At 50.8% G+C, this 13067-nt stretch overlaps 2 protein-coding genes across 7 annotated transcripts in view; both read left to right on the top strand.

Moving 5' to 3' along the window:
* The window catches only part of SAP30BP (SAP30 binding protein), a 31485-nt gene extending 30403 nt beyond the window's left edge, over positions 1 to 1082 (top strand). For both annotated transcript variants that reach the window (XM_026099105.2, XM_026099104.2), the window contains one exon: positions 7 to 1082. In XM_026099105.2, the coding sequence (XP_025954890.1) occupies positions 7 to 188 (182 nt within the window). In that variant the 3' untranslated portion in view covers positions 189 to 1082. The remainder of the gene's footprint in view (positions 1 to 6) is intronic.
* An 8476-nt stretch (positions 1083 to 9558) lies between these two features.
* Positions 9559 to 13067, top strand: part of ITGB4 (integrin subunit beta 4) — a 34122-nt gene continuing 30613 nt past the window's right edge. The window contains exons 1-2 of one of the 5 annotated variants that reach the window (XM_026098964.2): positions 9681 to 10092; positions 10574 to 10652. Coding sequence is in view for 4 of the 5 variants with exons in the window: in XM_026098965.2 (XP_025954750.2) it covers positions 9635 to 9819 (185 nt within the window). In the remaining variant the exon portion in view is untranslated. Of the gene's footprint in view, positions 10093 to 10573; positions 10653 to 13067 lie in introns of all 5 variants that reach the window. The other 4 variants (XM_026098963.2, XM_026098965.2, XM_026098961.2 and 1 more) reach the window with 4 other exon arrangements.

The following is a 13067-nucleotide window of genomic DNA, read 5'->3' as shown; positions in this document are numbered from 1 at the left end:
GCACAGATGCACAGAAGAGGAAGAGCAAGTGGGACTCGGCCATCCCTGTAACAACGATAGCTCAGCCCACCATCCTTACCACGACTGCAACGCTGCCAGGTGTTGTCACAGTGACAACCAGCGCGAGTGGATCCAAAACTACAGTCATCTCTGCTGTTGGCACCATTGTGAAAAAGGCAAAGCAGTGACGAGTGCGCTGGGGTTGGATTTTTAGACTGAATTGTCATTGAAGGCATTGCTCTTGAAAGGGAGGGCTAGCTTTCACCTTTGGTAAAGATGACAAGACTTTTAAACAGACCACAGTTCCCGTTGGAAAGCATGGGGGCAGGAGCAGGCATGCCAGCTGTGTGCCCACAGGAACGGACCTCTGCCAAAAATGCCGCTGTCTTTTCTTGCTGCGGGAAGAACCACAGTCTGTCTGTGCTGTGCTGGAGGAAGGTGGTATGGGAAGTCACCTTGTAAAAGTTAGCTTATTAAATGGCTGCATTCTTCAGATTTGAAGGTTCTTACCCTACTTGCAAGTCTGTTTTCCTTTTCTTTTTCTTCTTTATTTTTTTTAAAGCAGGCAGTGAGGGAATGTCAGTGTTCTTGCATATTCCAGGTCCTCCTCAGAGGCTGCTGCTTGTGATATGTACTCCCTCACATGCACTAAGACTGAAGGGAACTAAAGCAGAGACAGTTGGTCAGTGTCCTTGTGCAAATGTGTAGCAGAGATTTGAGAAGCAATCTACATCTATGAATGTGGACTCATTCTTTGTTATAGTACTGACATCTGTACCTGTGTGCATATCTGTGTAAGTCTTAGTGATCATGTGTTAAATAGCTGAAATACTGAGGAAACTACGCTGAAATAGGTCTTGTTAGCATCTCGCAGGGATGGCAATTTCTATGCAGAGGCAGTAAGCTGTAGAGGTCTAATTTGTGAACTCATTTGCGAAGATCTGTGCAGCGAAATCTTCTGTTGGCATGGAATGGGACTGGGCAGCAGGCAATCAGAGGAAAGGATAGGTGATCTTGACTGATGTCGCCTGTCTCTGTAGCAGATAGTGAAGTACCATGAAGTGCACACATAGCAGTTACTGCTTGCTCCACTGTTGTGAAAAAATATTTTCATTTGAATATTTTATTGTATAAATCTTCTTACCTGTGTTGCAAAAAATTATTATAAAAATGGACAAGTCTTTAAAAAAAGTCTAGTGTGATTTGTCTCTTTGCATTTCTCATTTTGGCTGAGGACAATCAGTATCAGATTGTTGCTTTTTGGGTTACAGATATTGCTAGAGGAATCTTTTAACGGGAGTGGCAGTAGCATAATGTTCCCCCCCCCCCCCCCCCCCGTAGACTTATTTTTTTTCTTAATCTCAAGCTCTTTGCAAAAATTTGGGGCATTAACCTGATTTTCATTGGAAATGCTTCTTTCCTTTTGTTTTAGAGTGGGTTCTAAAACAGTTAACTCAGTTGTTCTTAATGCTATTTATTTCAAAACTGTTCCAGCATCTTAAATTTCTTCCATAGTTAGCTTCTGGTAATAGCACTAAGATACTTCATACAGTCCTCTTCATCTACAGAGGGCAGTCCCTTAAAAAGGAGCTCAGTAGCCAGTGGTAAAGTGGTTTGCTCACAATTTTGAGGTGGGTGGGAGAAATAACTTGAACAGCTTTATTTGTTTAGAGGAATAGCTGCAAAGCTGGATTTCCCCCCCCCCCCCCCCCCCCATGGTCACTTAAGATGCTTGAACCACAGTCTTTAATTTTTCATTAGACTGTGATTTTTCAGATTCAGTAGTTTTACTGTCTCCAGTTTTGAGCTAAATTCCTACATAGCCTGTTTTTTCTAATCTGTAAGCAGGGGTAGAGAAGGTCATTAAGTCAGCAAAAAGGTAAGTCTCTTAGAATTCAGTGTTGTGTTTTTACAACCCTGTTTGATCTCAAACTTGTAAATATGGAGATGAAGGAAATGAAGAGTTGTTTTCCTGCTTTCAAAGAATCTTAAAACATGTTAAGCTTTAGCTTTAAAAATGAGCTGTGTATCCAAGAATGTGTATCCAGGGAGCAGATGAGACTGTAGGCATGGGAAATTGGGGAGCTGGTGGAATTCTTCTTAAAGTAATGAAAATTAAGGGCATGAAAGCAGCAAGATAGAAGTATCTTTTCTGTTTACCTACCAAAGTAACTCTATGTAAGGCTGCTGACTTGATTCCCACAAACTTGTAACAGATGCCGTAACTCCATCATCATCATATGGAGATGGGTAACATCTCCCTTGGCTGAGGGGTATCTGCTGTTTTTGGTTCTGCAACATGCTCTGTAGAGGATGACAATTCCACCTTACACTTAAGAGTTTGTTTCCCTTGCCTTGAGGAACAGGGTTTGCAGACTTTTCAAGGTCTTCTTTCAAAGGCTAGCAATTTACTGGTGGTGGGAAGTGCAAACCATTACGTAGTTTTACAGCCTTGTAAAATTACTTTCTCTTCTCTCTAGAGCAACTTGTACAAATTTTAAAACTTGTGTGGTATAAACATCTATTTTAAAGTTGTGCTGAGCAACATGTGGATGAAGGTACAAGGCAAACTGCAGTGAGGCAGGCGCTGGCTGCTGCAGCTTCTGCCTTCCGGACTGTAGATTCATGAGAGACTTTGGGCTCTTGTGACTCTTCCGCAGCGGAGGCAGCTGTAGCACTGGAATGGTCACTGCAATTGTCTAATCCTGTGAATACGGGTGGGAGGAGTGTCTTGGCTTCCAGAAAAACAAACACCCCTCTGATTTATATCCTTAATGTGTATGCTGTGAATGGGTGTTGGAGGCTGAGTGAGATTCAATCTCACTGAAATGTGTGCCAGTACAGAGAAACACAGGTTAGTACCAGAGGTACCAGCCGGTCTTGTGCATCCCCTTCCCCTTCCTTATCTTTAACTGTAATTGGTGGGAAACACTGAAAGTGGGAGTCTGATGAAACAACCTGAACTTAACCAAAGTTATGGATTAGCCCTAAACATCGATGTAATACATGATGGAAAAGATTGCCTTTCGTAAGAGCTGACCATCTTTTGCCACCTTGTCTTGTAAGTAAGTCCTTGTAAGGTCAAATCAGAAGTGATCGCTGTCTCCTGGCAGCCAGAAGACCTTGCAGGGTGGTCTTTTCTAGGCTGTTCACGCTATCACGATGTGAAACTCCTTTCTGACTTTTGCGTCTGCTCGGTTTCTCAATTCTGTTGGTAATTTGGAAAGGCTATATTCCAGGCAAGTGAGTGACTGAATCTACTGATAATGCAATGAAAGTCTTGATTCAAACCTGAAATAAATGTGCCTGGTTAATTAACTCGTTTACAAGGAAATATTATTTATACAACTAGCGAAGCACGTTATCGCTTGTATCGTTATATGCCTTACTCTATCAGGGAGAGAGAAGTAGCAAAGGGAAGTGCATGTGACCTTATTTACCTTTTTGGAAAGCTGGTACCAGAATACAGCCAAACATGAACAAAAGGAATAAGTTTGCAGGATGAAAAGAAGAACTCGATGGAAAAAGTCCTATCAGCTGCTGTGACTATGAAGCTGGGCTCCAGCCTGTTTCTTGGCACTTAACACAGTGCAAATGCTGAAGTGCTCTGGGGGATGAATCATTTAAATACAGAAGCTACTGAACATTGTTTAAATGGAAGTATCTTATTCGTATCACACATCCTGGCACCCCACCCTTCCTCTTTCCATGCTCCCTCTTCCTTCTTGTTTTGCAGAATCCATAATCATTCCAAACCTCTGGATTTCTTTGCTCGTTTAGCTCCTGCTTTGCTGAAGCGGGCGGGGAATGGCAATGTCTGGGAATCCTGGAGTAACAAAGCTGCTGGTCAGCAGAGCTTGGTGATGTTACATAGAGGGATAAGGGAAACTTTGCCCAAAATCTGAAGGCAGAACATAAAACTAGCTCTGAGTCCTCCAAGCATGCTGAGCTGAGGTGGCAGTGGGACACCTGAAGGAGCAGTTTTACAGCTCCTGAAGCAAAGGGCTGAACTTCAGGAGTTATCTAGCAGACTTCTGTAGGTGATCTCCTGTGACTGAGCGTTTGTCATCTGCAGTGGAGAAAACTAACTTGAAATGTGCATGGCCCTTTTCCCCCTTCTTCCCCAAAAATCTGAAATGGAGATGCCAACCACTGTACAACAAACTTGCATCTCCTAAAATAGTTTGCAGTTCTTTATCTCGTGCAGTATTATCAGAAGTAATGCATGGATACACAGTTTGGAAACTACTGTTCCAGGAAAAAAAATCTCTTCACTACCTTTGAGAACAAGCCCATACAGCTTGCACTTGGCTATGGCCAGCTGGTGATAGCAGAGAAACGGGAAGGGGACTTAAGGCATGCAAGAGGGATGTGCTGAGGGAAAAGGATTCCTTTCTGGCCCATGACAACCACTGCTTGAAGCCCTAAAACTGGAGGTTTGACCCGTTTGCGGCTTACAAATCTGTATGTTCACGATCATGTGTGATCGTACGTTGAAGGGCTGTGTGACCACTGCTGAGCTCGGAAGGGCCGGAGGGAGACCGGCCGTTCTGCTGGGGCGTCTTATGCAGGTAAGTGTTTTAAATAGCCGCTGGTGATTGTGAGCTGTTTCTGAGCTGCACTAATGCAAACTACCGACCTTCGCTCAAAGGTTTTTTTTGTACTGCTGTGCTAGCAATTGCTGGGGCCGTGCTCCTGCCTCCGAAGAGCTGTAGATACTCGTTCTCACCGCTGCTCCCAAGGGGAGACCCATTGCACAGGAGAGAATACAACTGGTCCCATTTTTTCATTATTCCTTATTACAGGTTAATGCTCCTTGAAAACCACTGCTCTTCTACCTGCTCACCTTCTTCTTAAGTCGTGGGTGTTTCCCAGCTTGAGCAGGTTTGTCTTACCCCAAACTCCATGCTCGAATGTCTCTTGTCTCCCAGGCCAGGCTGCTCGGTGGTGATGGGAGGAGAGCTGCCATAAGTAAGTCATACTTGGCAAACTTTGTTCTGCTTTAACCTCTCCTATGAAGTTGTTTCTCTCCTCCTTGCCCTGAGGTGGTGTTTTGCTTCCCTATTTGCTTGTTGTCGTTCAGAGCTCTGTCTTTTGATGCTGTTGTGGGGAGGGATCCTGCGTTCAGGATTTGCTTTTACGTTGTGTCTCGTGTGGTGCCACGTAACGGAGGGAGCACGTGGGGAAGGGCAGCCTTTGCCAGCCCACCTCGAACTCTGAAACGGGAGCACTCGAAGTCACAGGTTAGTTGGACTGCTGCTGCACCATCTGCTTTATGCGCAGCAGCAGTGCTGCGAGAGTTATGTAGAGACCAAAAAAAAAAAAAAAAAACACCTTTCATGCCAAGGCTTTGGGCCATGCCAAGGCTTCACTGATGATAAAATCGGCTCCTCATAGCTTGGAGGTGATCGCTTCAGCAGGTGTTCAGCCAGCCAACGCCTGTACTAACTCCTTTCCAGCTCCTCATCATTGAGGGGAGAAAAAAGTGGTGGTAGCTTTCTGCCAAACCCCTTGAAAATATGGTCTCTGCAATGTGCCCGGAAGTTATCACAGGACCATGGGCTTCTCATTCCTGAAAAACAATGTGAATCCAGGGAAGATTCACTGCTTCCCGAGAAAGAAATGCGCTTTTCAACAGGGCTCTATAAGGCTCTCTAAAATAAATAAATTGCTGTTGAGAAGCAAGGCTTGTGGAGGGCCACCAGTGTCTCCCTTTCCCATGGGTGGGAATTCCTACTGGCACTTCATGCATCATTTTCACAGGATAACTGCGTCTCTCGGCCACGCTGGGTATCGCTGTTCCTCCTCGCGTTTATGTCCAACTTCCTTCCTTTCGTTCCAGGCGAGAGCCGCCGGCCCCGGGGGCTGCCACGCTTCACTGTTTGTCGGACCTCTCTGGCTGGGGCTGGGCTGATGCTGCTTTCGGTTGCCAGTAAACGGCAAAGCACCAGGGTTGCACGCGGAAAGGCTTTGCCTTTTCACGTAGCAGGCGTCTGTCTGTCTGTCCGTCCTCCTCCCTGTTCGTACAATCCAGCGTTGGGAAGAAAACAAGTCAGGGGCCTGTTTTCTGGTGCAGTGATAAAAGGGGTGACGTTACGGCTGCTTTTACCCCACCTCCTCTGTGCAGCCTCTCGTGGTGTTTGCAGAGCATCGGGGAAGGTGTCAGCCCCCCTGTGCTCCCCGTCTGCTGAGCTGGCTCCTCGCAGGACTCTCCCCGGCTCAGCCGCGTCTTCGCACCCTGCGCAGAGCCAACGCGATCAGGGAGGAGAGGTGGGCTGTCTCGGCGCGTCTCGAGCGCGAGGTGACGGTGCTTTCGGTCTCGCCGCTGTCCCGTTTGCTGGGTCCTCTCTTTCTGGGTGGAGGTTCAGATTGCTGTGCACCAAAGTTTCCTCCTGGATCCTCTGCTAAAATTTCTCTCTCGCTGCCTGCCCGCCGCAGAGGGAGCTGAGCACCAGCGATGCCCAGCAAAGAGATTTTCCTCTGTGGAAGCATTTGGGGAGGACATCCACTGCAAAGCCACGGGCACACACAGTTAATTCAGTCTTTGGGATGAAATCCTCCAGTGCTCTTTTTTCCTCAACCTTTTGCCTTGCTTTTAATTACCTGGGTAATTATATTAAGCGTAATCTAGTGTAATAAATTACAGATATGCACATTAATGTATATTAATAATACATTATTAGCATTCCTTAAATTTATGCCAGATAGTATTCGAAGGATATTGCCAATGCAGTGTACAGTAGAACGCTAATGATGAAAAATACCTCTTTAAAAATTACTCTTTTAATGGTGTGTACTGTTACAAAATTCCTAAAGGGAAAGTGTTTCAGCAGTATGATCTTGGATGTAGCTGCTCAACAGTGATCTAGGAAAAGGCCCAAAACTGTGTATTTGGGTGCACCGCAGTAGCAGGACCTAAAGAAGAAAGAGTCTGAACAAGCTGGCATGGCATTAAAAAAGAGGGAAAGAACGAACCCTAAAATCACTTGTAATTACCAGTAATTGGCACCCGGACTGGCAGTCTCGGCACAGAAAGCGATTATTGAGTGAGCTATAGAATGACTTGTTTTTGCCCCTAGGGCAAAAATCTCTTGGCTGCATTATCACAGCAAAAAACTAGTGATTTTTAAGTGTGAGGTCCATCCCGAATGCGGCTGGGAGCTCCGGTAGAGAGGTCTGCAGCGAAATTTGCTGATTCTTCCTATTTGAAGTCCCTGTTTTCAGCTGTGTAAAACTGCAGATTTGTGCAGTAAAAGCCTGATCCAGCAGGCAGTGAACAAAAGGTATCAAGCTGTGACAGCGCTTGAACTGATCAGGTAGAATAATGCGCTGGCAGAAATAGTTTGGAGGAGTTGCATTAAAAAGAACTTAAAAAAAAAAAAAAAACCCAATTTTTGTGGAAGAAGACAAAGTGAAGACGTGTTATGAGCATCTACTGAGCATTGCAAGTTCCTCTCTGCTTTGGAGTAACACCTTAAAATTTAGCGGTGGGATTGTCTAGACATTAGAAATGTACCTTTTTAAAAAATTGTGAAGTCTTGAAAATGTGGTCTTAAATGGAGCCTGGTTACAGGCCTCTGGGAAATCTCACGCTCCGTGTGCTTGGAGATCCTTTAGCGACTGGAGGGTATTTTTCAAAGCATGGTACTGAGTGAGCATCATCCTGTCCAGCTCTTCTGGCAGCGGCAGCGTGAGTTTGCCCACAGTAACGCGTTCCCTTTGCCCCGGGAGGTGCTGAGCGGGGCTGATCCTGCCCGGCTCATCCGAGCTGCGGGCAGTGAAGGGCAGGGAGATGGTCTCTCCCCTGCTCTTGGCTCTCCCTAAATGAAAGTGGGGTGAAGGATAAGGCAGCAGGTGAATATTATCAGTTCTCATCACTCAGTTTCCATTCCCCCTAGAGCCTCCCTTCCAGTGGCAGGGCTTCAAAGAAGAAATTCTCCTCTGACTGCTCCCTTTTCCTTATCTCTTAGGGTTGGGCAGCAAATCAAGGCTGCTTCAGGATGAGGAGACCTTGGCTGTGGGTGAACTAGAGCCCAGCGCATTGACCAGTGGTCAAGAGGGAGTGAGGAGCGCCTGGACCAGCAGCAGTAGCCCAAGGTGAGGAGCAGTCTGGAGGAAAGCGGGCAGCCTCGGGGCTGCTGGAAGGCACCTGAGAGCTCTGTGTGTTTAGGAACCAGAGAGTGTATGCGGAGGTGGGACCAGAGCTGCTTTGCAGGAGACAAGATAAGCATCCTCTGTCTCGGATGAGGAAGGAGGACCTCTGGACACAGCAGATGCTGGAGACTGCAGTGCAAGCCAGCTGCTCCTGAGCTCTTCTGGTGTTTGGGCTCCATGGTGGGTCCAGGGCTCCTGTCAGGGAACCATCACTAAAATACTTTTTAGTTAAGTCGGGCTACAAACAACAAGAAATATATTGCCTTTTTCAGATTTGGTACCCGGCAGCACTGCTTACTGCAGTGCAGAGGGAGAACGGCAGCGAGGCGAGGTAGGCTGGGACTGGCAGGAGCTGGGCACTGGTGGTGGATGGGACCAGAAGAAACTGGGGGGGTGAGCAGGCAAGTCCTCAAGCACCAACGCATGGTCCCTTCTGACCTCGGGCCCGAAGCCCTGACTTTCCTCCATCTGCAGCGTCTCGCGGCATCTGCTGCGTCTGTGGCTTCCCAAGGCCGAGCGGGTTGGTCTGCCTGCAGCCCCTCGGCAGGGACTGAGCTGCCGCTTCCGCAGCTCCAGCTGCAGGGACCCTCGCGTCCCGGCTCTGACGCTGCCCGTGGCAGTAAATGCGCTTTGTGGTTTCAAAACGAAATCCTTAATTTTCAGAATTTTTGTTCAAATACAAGAAATGGCATCTCCAAAAGGGCAAGGATAAGGCTGAAGTTGCCAAATCAAGCATTTGGAAACTAGGAAGGACCAGACTTAAACTGCCAGCACAATCTCCAGATGCCCTCACCCCTTGCATGTCTCCCGGTGGCTGTGATTTTTAATACCATGGGCACATCCTATTTTTTTCCCTGGGCTTGATCTGAGTAAATATGAGTAAACAAGCTTCCTATTTCTTGTAGCGAAAGCGATCCTGCTCCTCGCTGTCGTGGGATCGATGCTCGGTCACTGCTGTCGGAGGGCGAGCCAGCCCCCCTGCCGCCGCGATGCCCCGTGAACAATAAAGAGGCTGCAATGGCCCTGCTAGGTTATTTTTTAATCTCCAAAAAGGAGGAAGGGAAACATCCAAGAAAGACAAAAAATAAAGGCTGATTGCAATCTGCAGTCGCCTTCTTGGTGTCCCTGGACCCTGCTCCTCGCCCTGCCGCAGGAGTGAGCGCGGATGGGTCCCGTTTATTGCTGCAGGAGCTGCCTGGGCCCTGGGAATGACGGCATCTCTCGCTGGGAGATTGGGAAACAGGGGAAAAGCCCCTGGCAAGGGGGGCTGGGGGAAGCCGGAGAGCTCGCTCGGTGCGGATGGTGGCCAGGCTCCGTGCAGCGCCGAGCGCTTGCCGCCGTGCACCCGGCCTCTTCCGCGGCTCCCGAGCGCGGCTGGCTCCCGTCCCAGCCCTTTTCCTGTGGGCTGGTGCTGGAGAGGGCGGGCGGGAGGCTGCTGGGCGGCCGCGGGCTGCTCCTGCCCGTACAGGTGTGCGCGGGAATGCCAGCCCTGAGTCACGGGCACCCCTCCTTCCTCCCCGGCGGCGATAAAGCTCTTCCTCACCTGGGCAGGGAGCTCGCGGGTCGCTTATCCCCACCTCCGCTCCCCCAGCCGAGGCTGCGACGGCGCGGGGAGGTCGGAGCAAAGGCGATATTCGACCGGCGGGTGCGGGAATCGCCGCGGAGGTATGTCAGCCCGCAGGCTGCCGGCCCTCCCCGGCGGCTCCGGGGTTGACATTTAACCGGCAAAGAGAGCAAGGGGACAGAAAATAGAGAGGAGTGGGGAAAAAAAAAAAAAAAAAAGGAAAGGAAAGGCCGAGCCTGGAAATCAGCTAGTGGCAGCGAAGCAGCGAATTCCCTCTTTGCCTTCGGAAGAATTTCTTGGCTGGTCGTGTGGGTGACTGTTATTTGGCTTGTTGCAGAGGATTTGGACACTGAGTCAGCCCCAGCGCTAATGAGGTTTGTGGAATTAATTCGTCTGTGCGGTGTGGAGCTCGCTGTAACGTCGCTCTGTTGATGAGCTCGGGGGCTCGGGGAGGCGCGGGGTCCTCGGCGGACGGGCAGCAGGGCGCGGGGCGAGGTGGGCTCGGCTGGGCGAGGGCTTTTTCCCCTTCTCTTCTCTCTCGTCTGAGCTGTTGCATGCTTTCTCATGCCTTTCTGCCGGTCGGGAACAGCAGCGCTTGTGGTTGAACAGTTTTGTTTTGCAGAGCTGTGCAGGATTTTTTTTTTCTTTTTTTTTGCAGTTGCTTTGTCTAGCAAAACAGGGTGAGGGGGGACTGTGCCCGTAGTGCATGTATAGGGGATACCCAGCAGCCGTGATACAGCCGAGCGGAGGCCGCCGGGAGCAGGTCTCGATTGTGCTGTGGCTTTAGGGGACAATTTGTTACAGATTAAAAAGGGTTGCTTTTCTCCCTCCGTCCGCTCCGCTTCCTGGGGAAAGTCGCTTGTGCGTTGGAGCTCGCGTCGAGGAAACTGTTGGACTTCATATTCAAAGCAGCCTGAAGCCTTCAGAGCTGCAGGTGGGTCTGGCCCGTTAAAAACACAAAGGCCATTTTGCAAAACGGGGCACTGGGCACAACCGCCACGAAGCGCAGGAATTGCTCGGAGCAGAGGAGGAGGGTTGAACCCGGAGAGAAAAGGTCCAAATGTGAACTGGGTTCAGAAGGACCGGTTTTGCTGAGCTGCAAACATAACTTTGTGTTTTTCAGCTAGTGAATCTGAAATACAGGGAATAAAGGCGAGCGTGCGCCCGGCCGGGTCCGTGTGAATTAGGTGCGGGAGAGGGGAAGAACGATTGCACACGGAGGGGAGGAAGGGAAGACACGAGTTGTCGGGTCAGAGGAAGGGAGGATGCACCGGGAAGGGGTCCAGGAGGGCGCTGGGAGGGACCTCGATGCAGCGGCTGTGCAGGAATTCGGGCAGCGGCGCAGCAGGATCCCGGCTTCTCTGCGGGCTCTCGGCAGTTCACCATTTTGCCGGCCTGGAGGGCAGAGAAACGAGGCTGAATCCGGCTTTATATTCAGCAGCGATTGCGGAGCGCGGCGGCGGGCTGGGGGGGTGTCTCTCACGCCGTCCCGGCGCCGGAGAGCCTGATGCTGGGACGGGGGTGTCGCCTGTCCCCTGCCCAGCCGGGACGTCCCCGCGGGTCCCCCTTCGGCTCTGAGGCTGCAGATTCCCCGCTGTGCTCCGTCTCAATTCTGGGCCAAATGTTTGATGTTGCTGTGGGGATCCATCTTGCTAATTTTTAAGTTTCGGCGCGTGGCACCTGCGAGGTCTGTGCCTCTGCGCGGGCCGCGGGGGGAGCAGCCCGGGGGGAGAGATCATGGATCACGGTGCTGGGCCACGCGCTTGCAGCTCAGCCCGCGCGGCTGCCGCAGAGCTGCGGCCCAGGGCTCCCCCGAGCGAGTGGCAAGCGCCGTGGTTTAACAGGCACGCGTGGGCCGGCGGCCGCTCTCCTGGCCCCTCCAGGCTGGGCTTTGGCTGGAGATCAGCACAGAGGGCGTTTTGCTTCGGTGCGGTGTCATCTCTTGCAGACCCTTCCCATTTAGCAATATGTTGGTGCCTGGTGCCCATGGTGTCGGCTCCATCACACGTGGTCCTAATGCAGTCCCTGCCCTCCAAGCACGGAGGGGAGGTGCGGGAGCTGCAGGAGTCTAATGCTCCCCTGGGAGCTTGGACAAGGCATTTCTGGAGTGGCCAAAATTTTCTGAAGGTTGGAGCTGTTTGGGGAGGAAGAAAGAGTGGTGGAGAACAGCCCATGAGAGTCCTGGTGAGCAGAGAGGCTTACAGAGTCACGGAGTGGTGGGGGTGGGCAGGGACCTCTGGAGATCACCTGGCCCAACCACGCCCTGCTCCACCAGGGTCAGCTAGGGCAGGTTGCCCAGGACCGTGTCTGGCTGGGTTTTGAGTATTTCCAAGGAAGGAGACTCCACAACCTCTCTGGGCAGCCTGTTCCCGTGTTCAACCACCCTCACAATGAAGAAGTGATTTTGTGTATCCAAGTGGGATTTCCTCTGTTTCAGGTTGCGCCTGTTGCCTCTTGGCTTGTCACTAGGCACCACTGAGAAGAGTCTGGCCCTGTCCTCTTTGCAGCCTCTCTTCAGATATTTATAAACATGGATAAGATCCCCCTGAGCCTTCTCTTCTCTAGGCTAAACAGCCCCAGATATCTCTGCCCCTCCTCATGTGAGAAATGCACCAGTCCCTTAATCATTTCTGTGGTCCTTCACTGGATGTGTCCAGTATGTTCATGTCTCTCCTGTACTGGGGAGCCCAGAACTGGACACCACACTCCAGATGTGGCATCACCAGGGCTGAGTAGAGGTGAAGGATCACCTCCCTCAACCTGCTAGCAACAGTCATCTTGATGCATCCCAGGATACCATTGGCCTTCTTTGCTATGTGGGCACATTGCTGGCTCATGCTCAGCTTGATGTCCACCAGGACCTCCAGGTCCTTCTCTGCAGAGCTGGTCTCCAGAAGGCTGGGCCCCAGCCTGTACCGGCACTTGGGGTTGTCGCTCCCCAGGGATTCCTCTGCAGACTTGGCCATCGGCAGAGGACTGCGAGGGCTCCTTGTGAAACACGTTCCTACTTATCCTCCCCTTCTCCTAGGCTGGCTTGGGGCAGTCAAAAGTTGGGTTGTGGCTTGAGCTGTGCTTGTGGTCCTGGGAGCAGAGCCAGCCAACACAGCCCCTGCTGCTGGCCATGCATCCTCCATGGTCTGCACCGGCTTGTGGGGGAGCCTGGAAGGGTGGTTTGGCAAGATGAGGCTGAGGAGAAGAGTAAGGAGCCCAATGCTTGGGCAAGGAAGGGTGATGGGGGGGTCTGGCAATCCCCCACAGAGGGGGCAAGGCTGCAGTCTGTGCAGGGGCGCCTTGGCACCCTGGGCTGGCACCCCCGGGCTGCTCCGATGCCGCGTTCGGGCTCTGCAAG

This window comes from Dromaius novaehollandiae, chromosome 18 (assembly GCF_036370855.1).
Source record: "Dromaius novaehollandiae isolate bDroNov1 chromosome 18, bDroNov1.hap1, whole genome shotgun sequence".
NCBI lineage: Eukaryota > Metazoa > Chordata > Aves > Casuariiformes > Dromaiidae > Dromaius > Dromaius novaehollandiae.
This window is presented reverse-complemented; position numbering and strand designations above follow the sequence as displayed.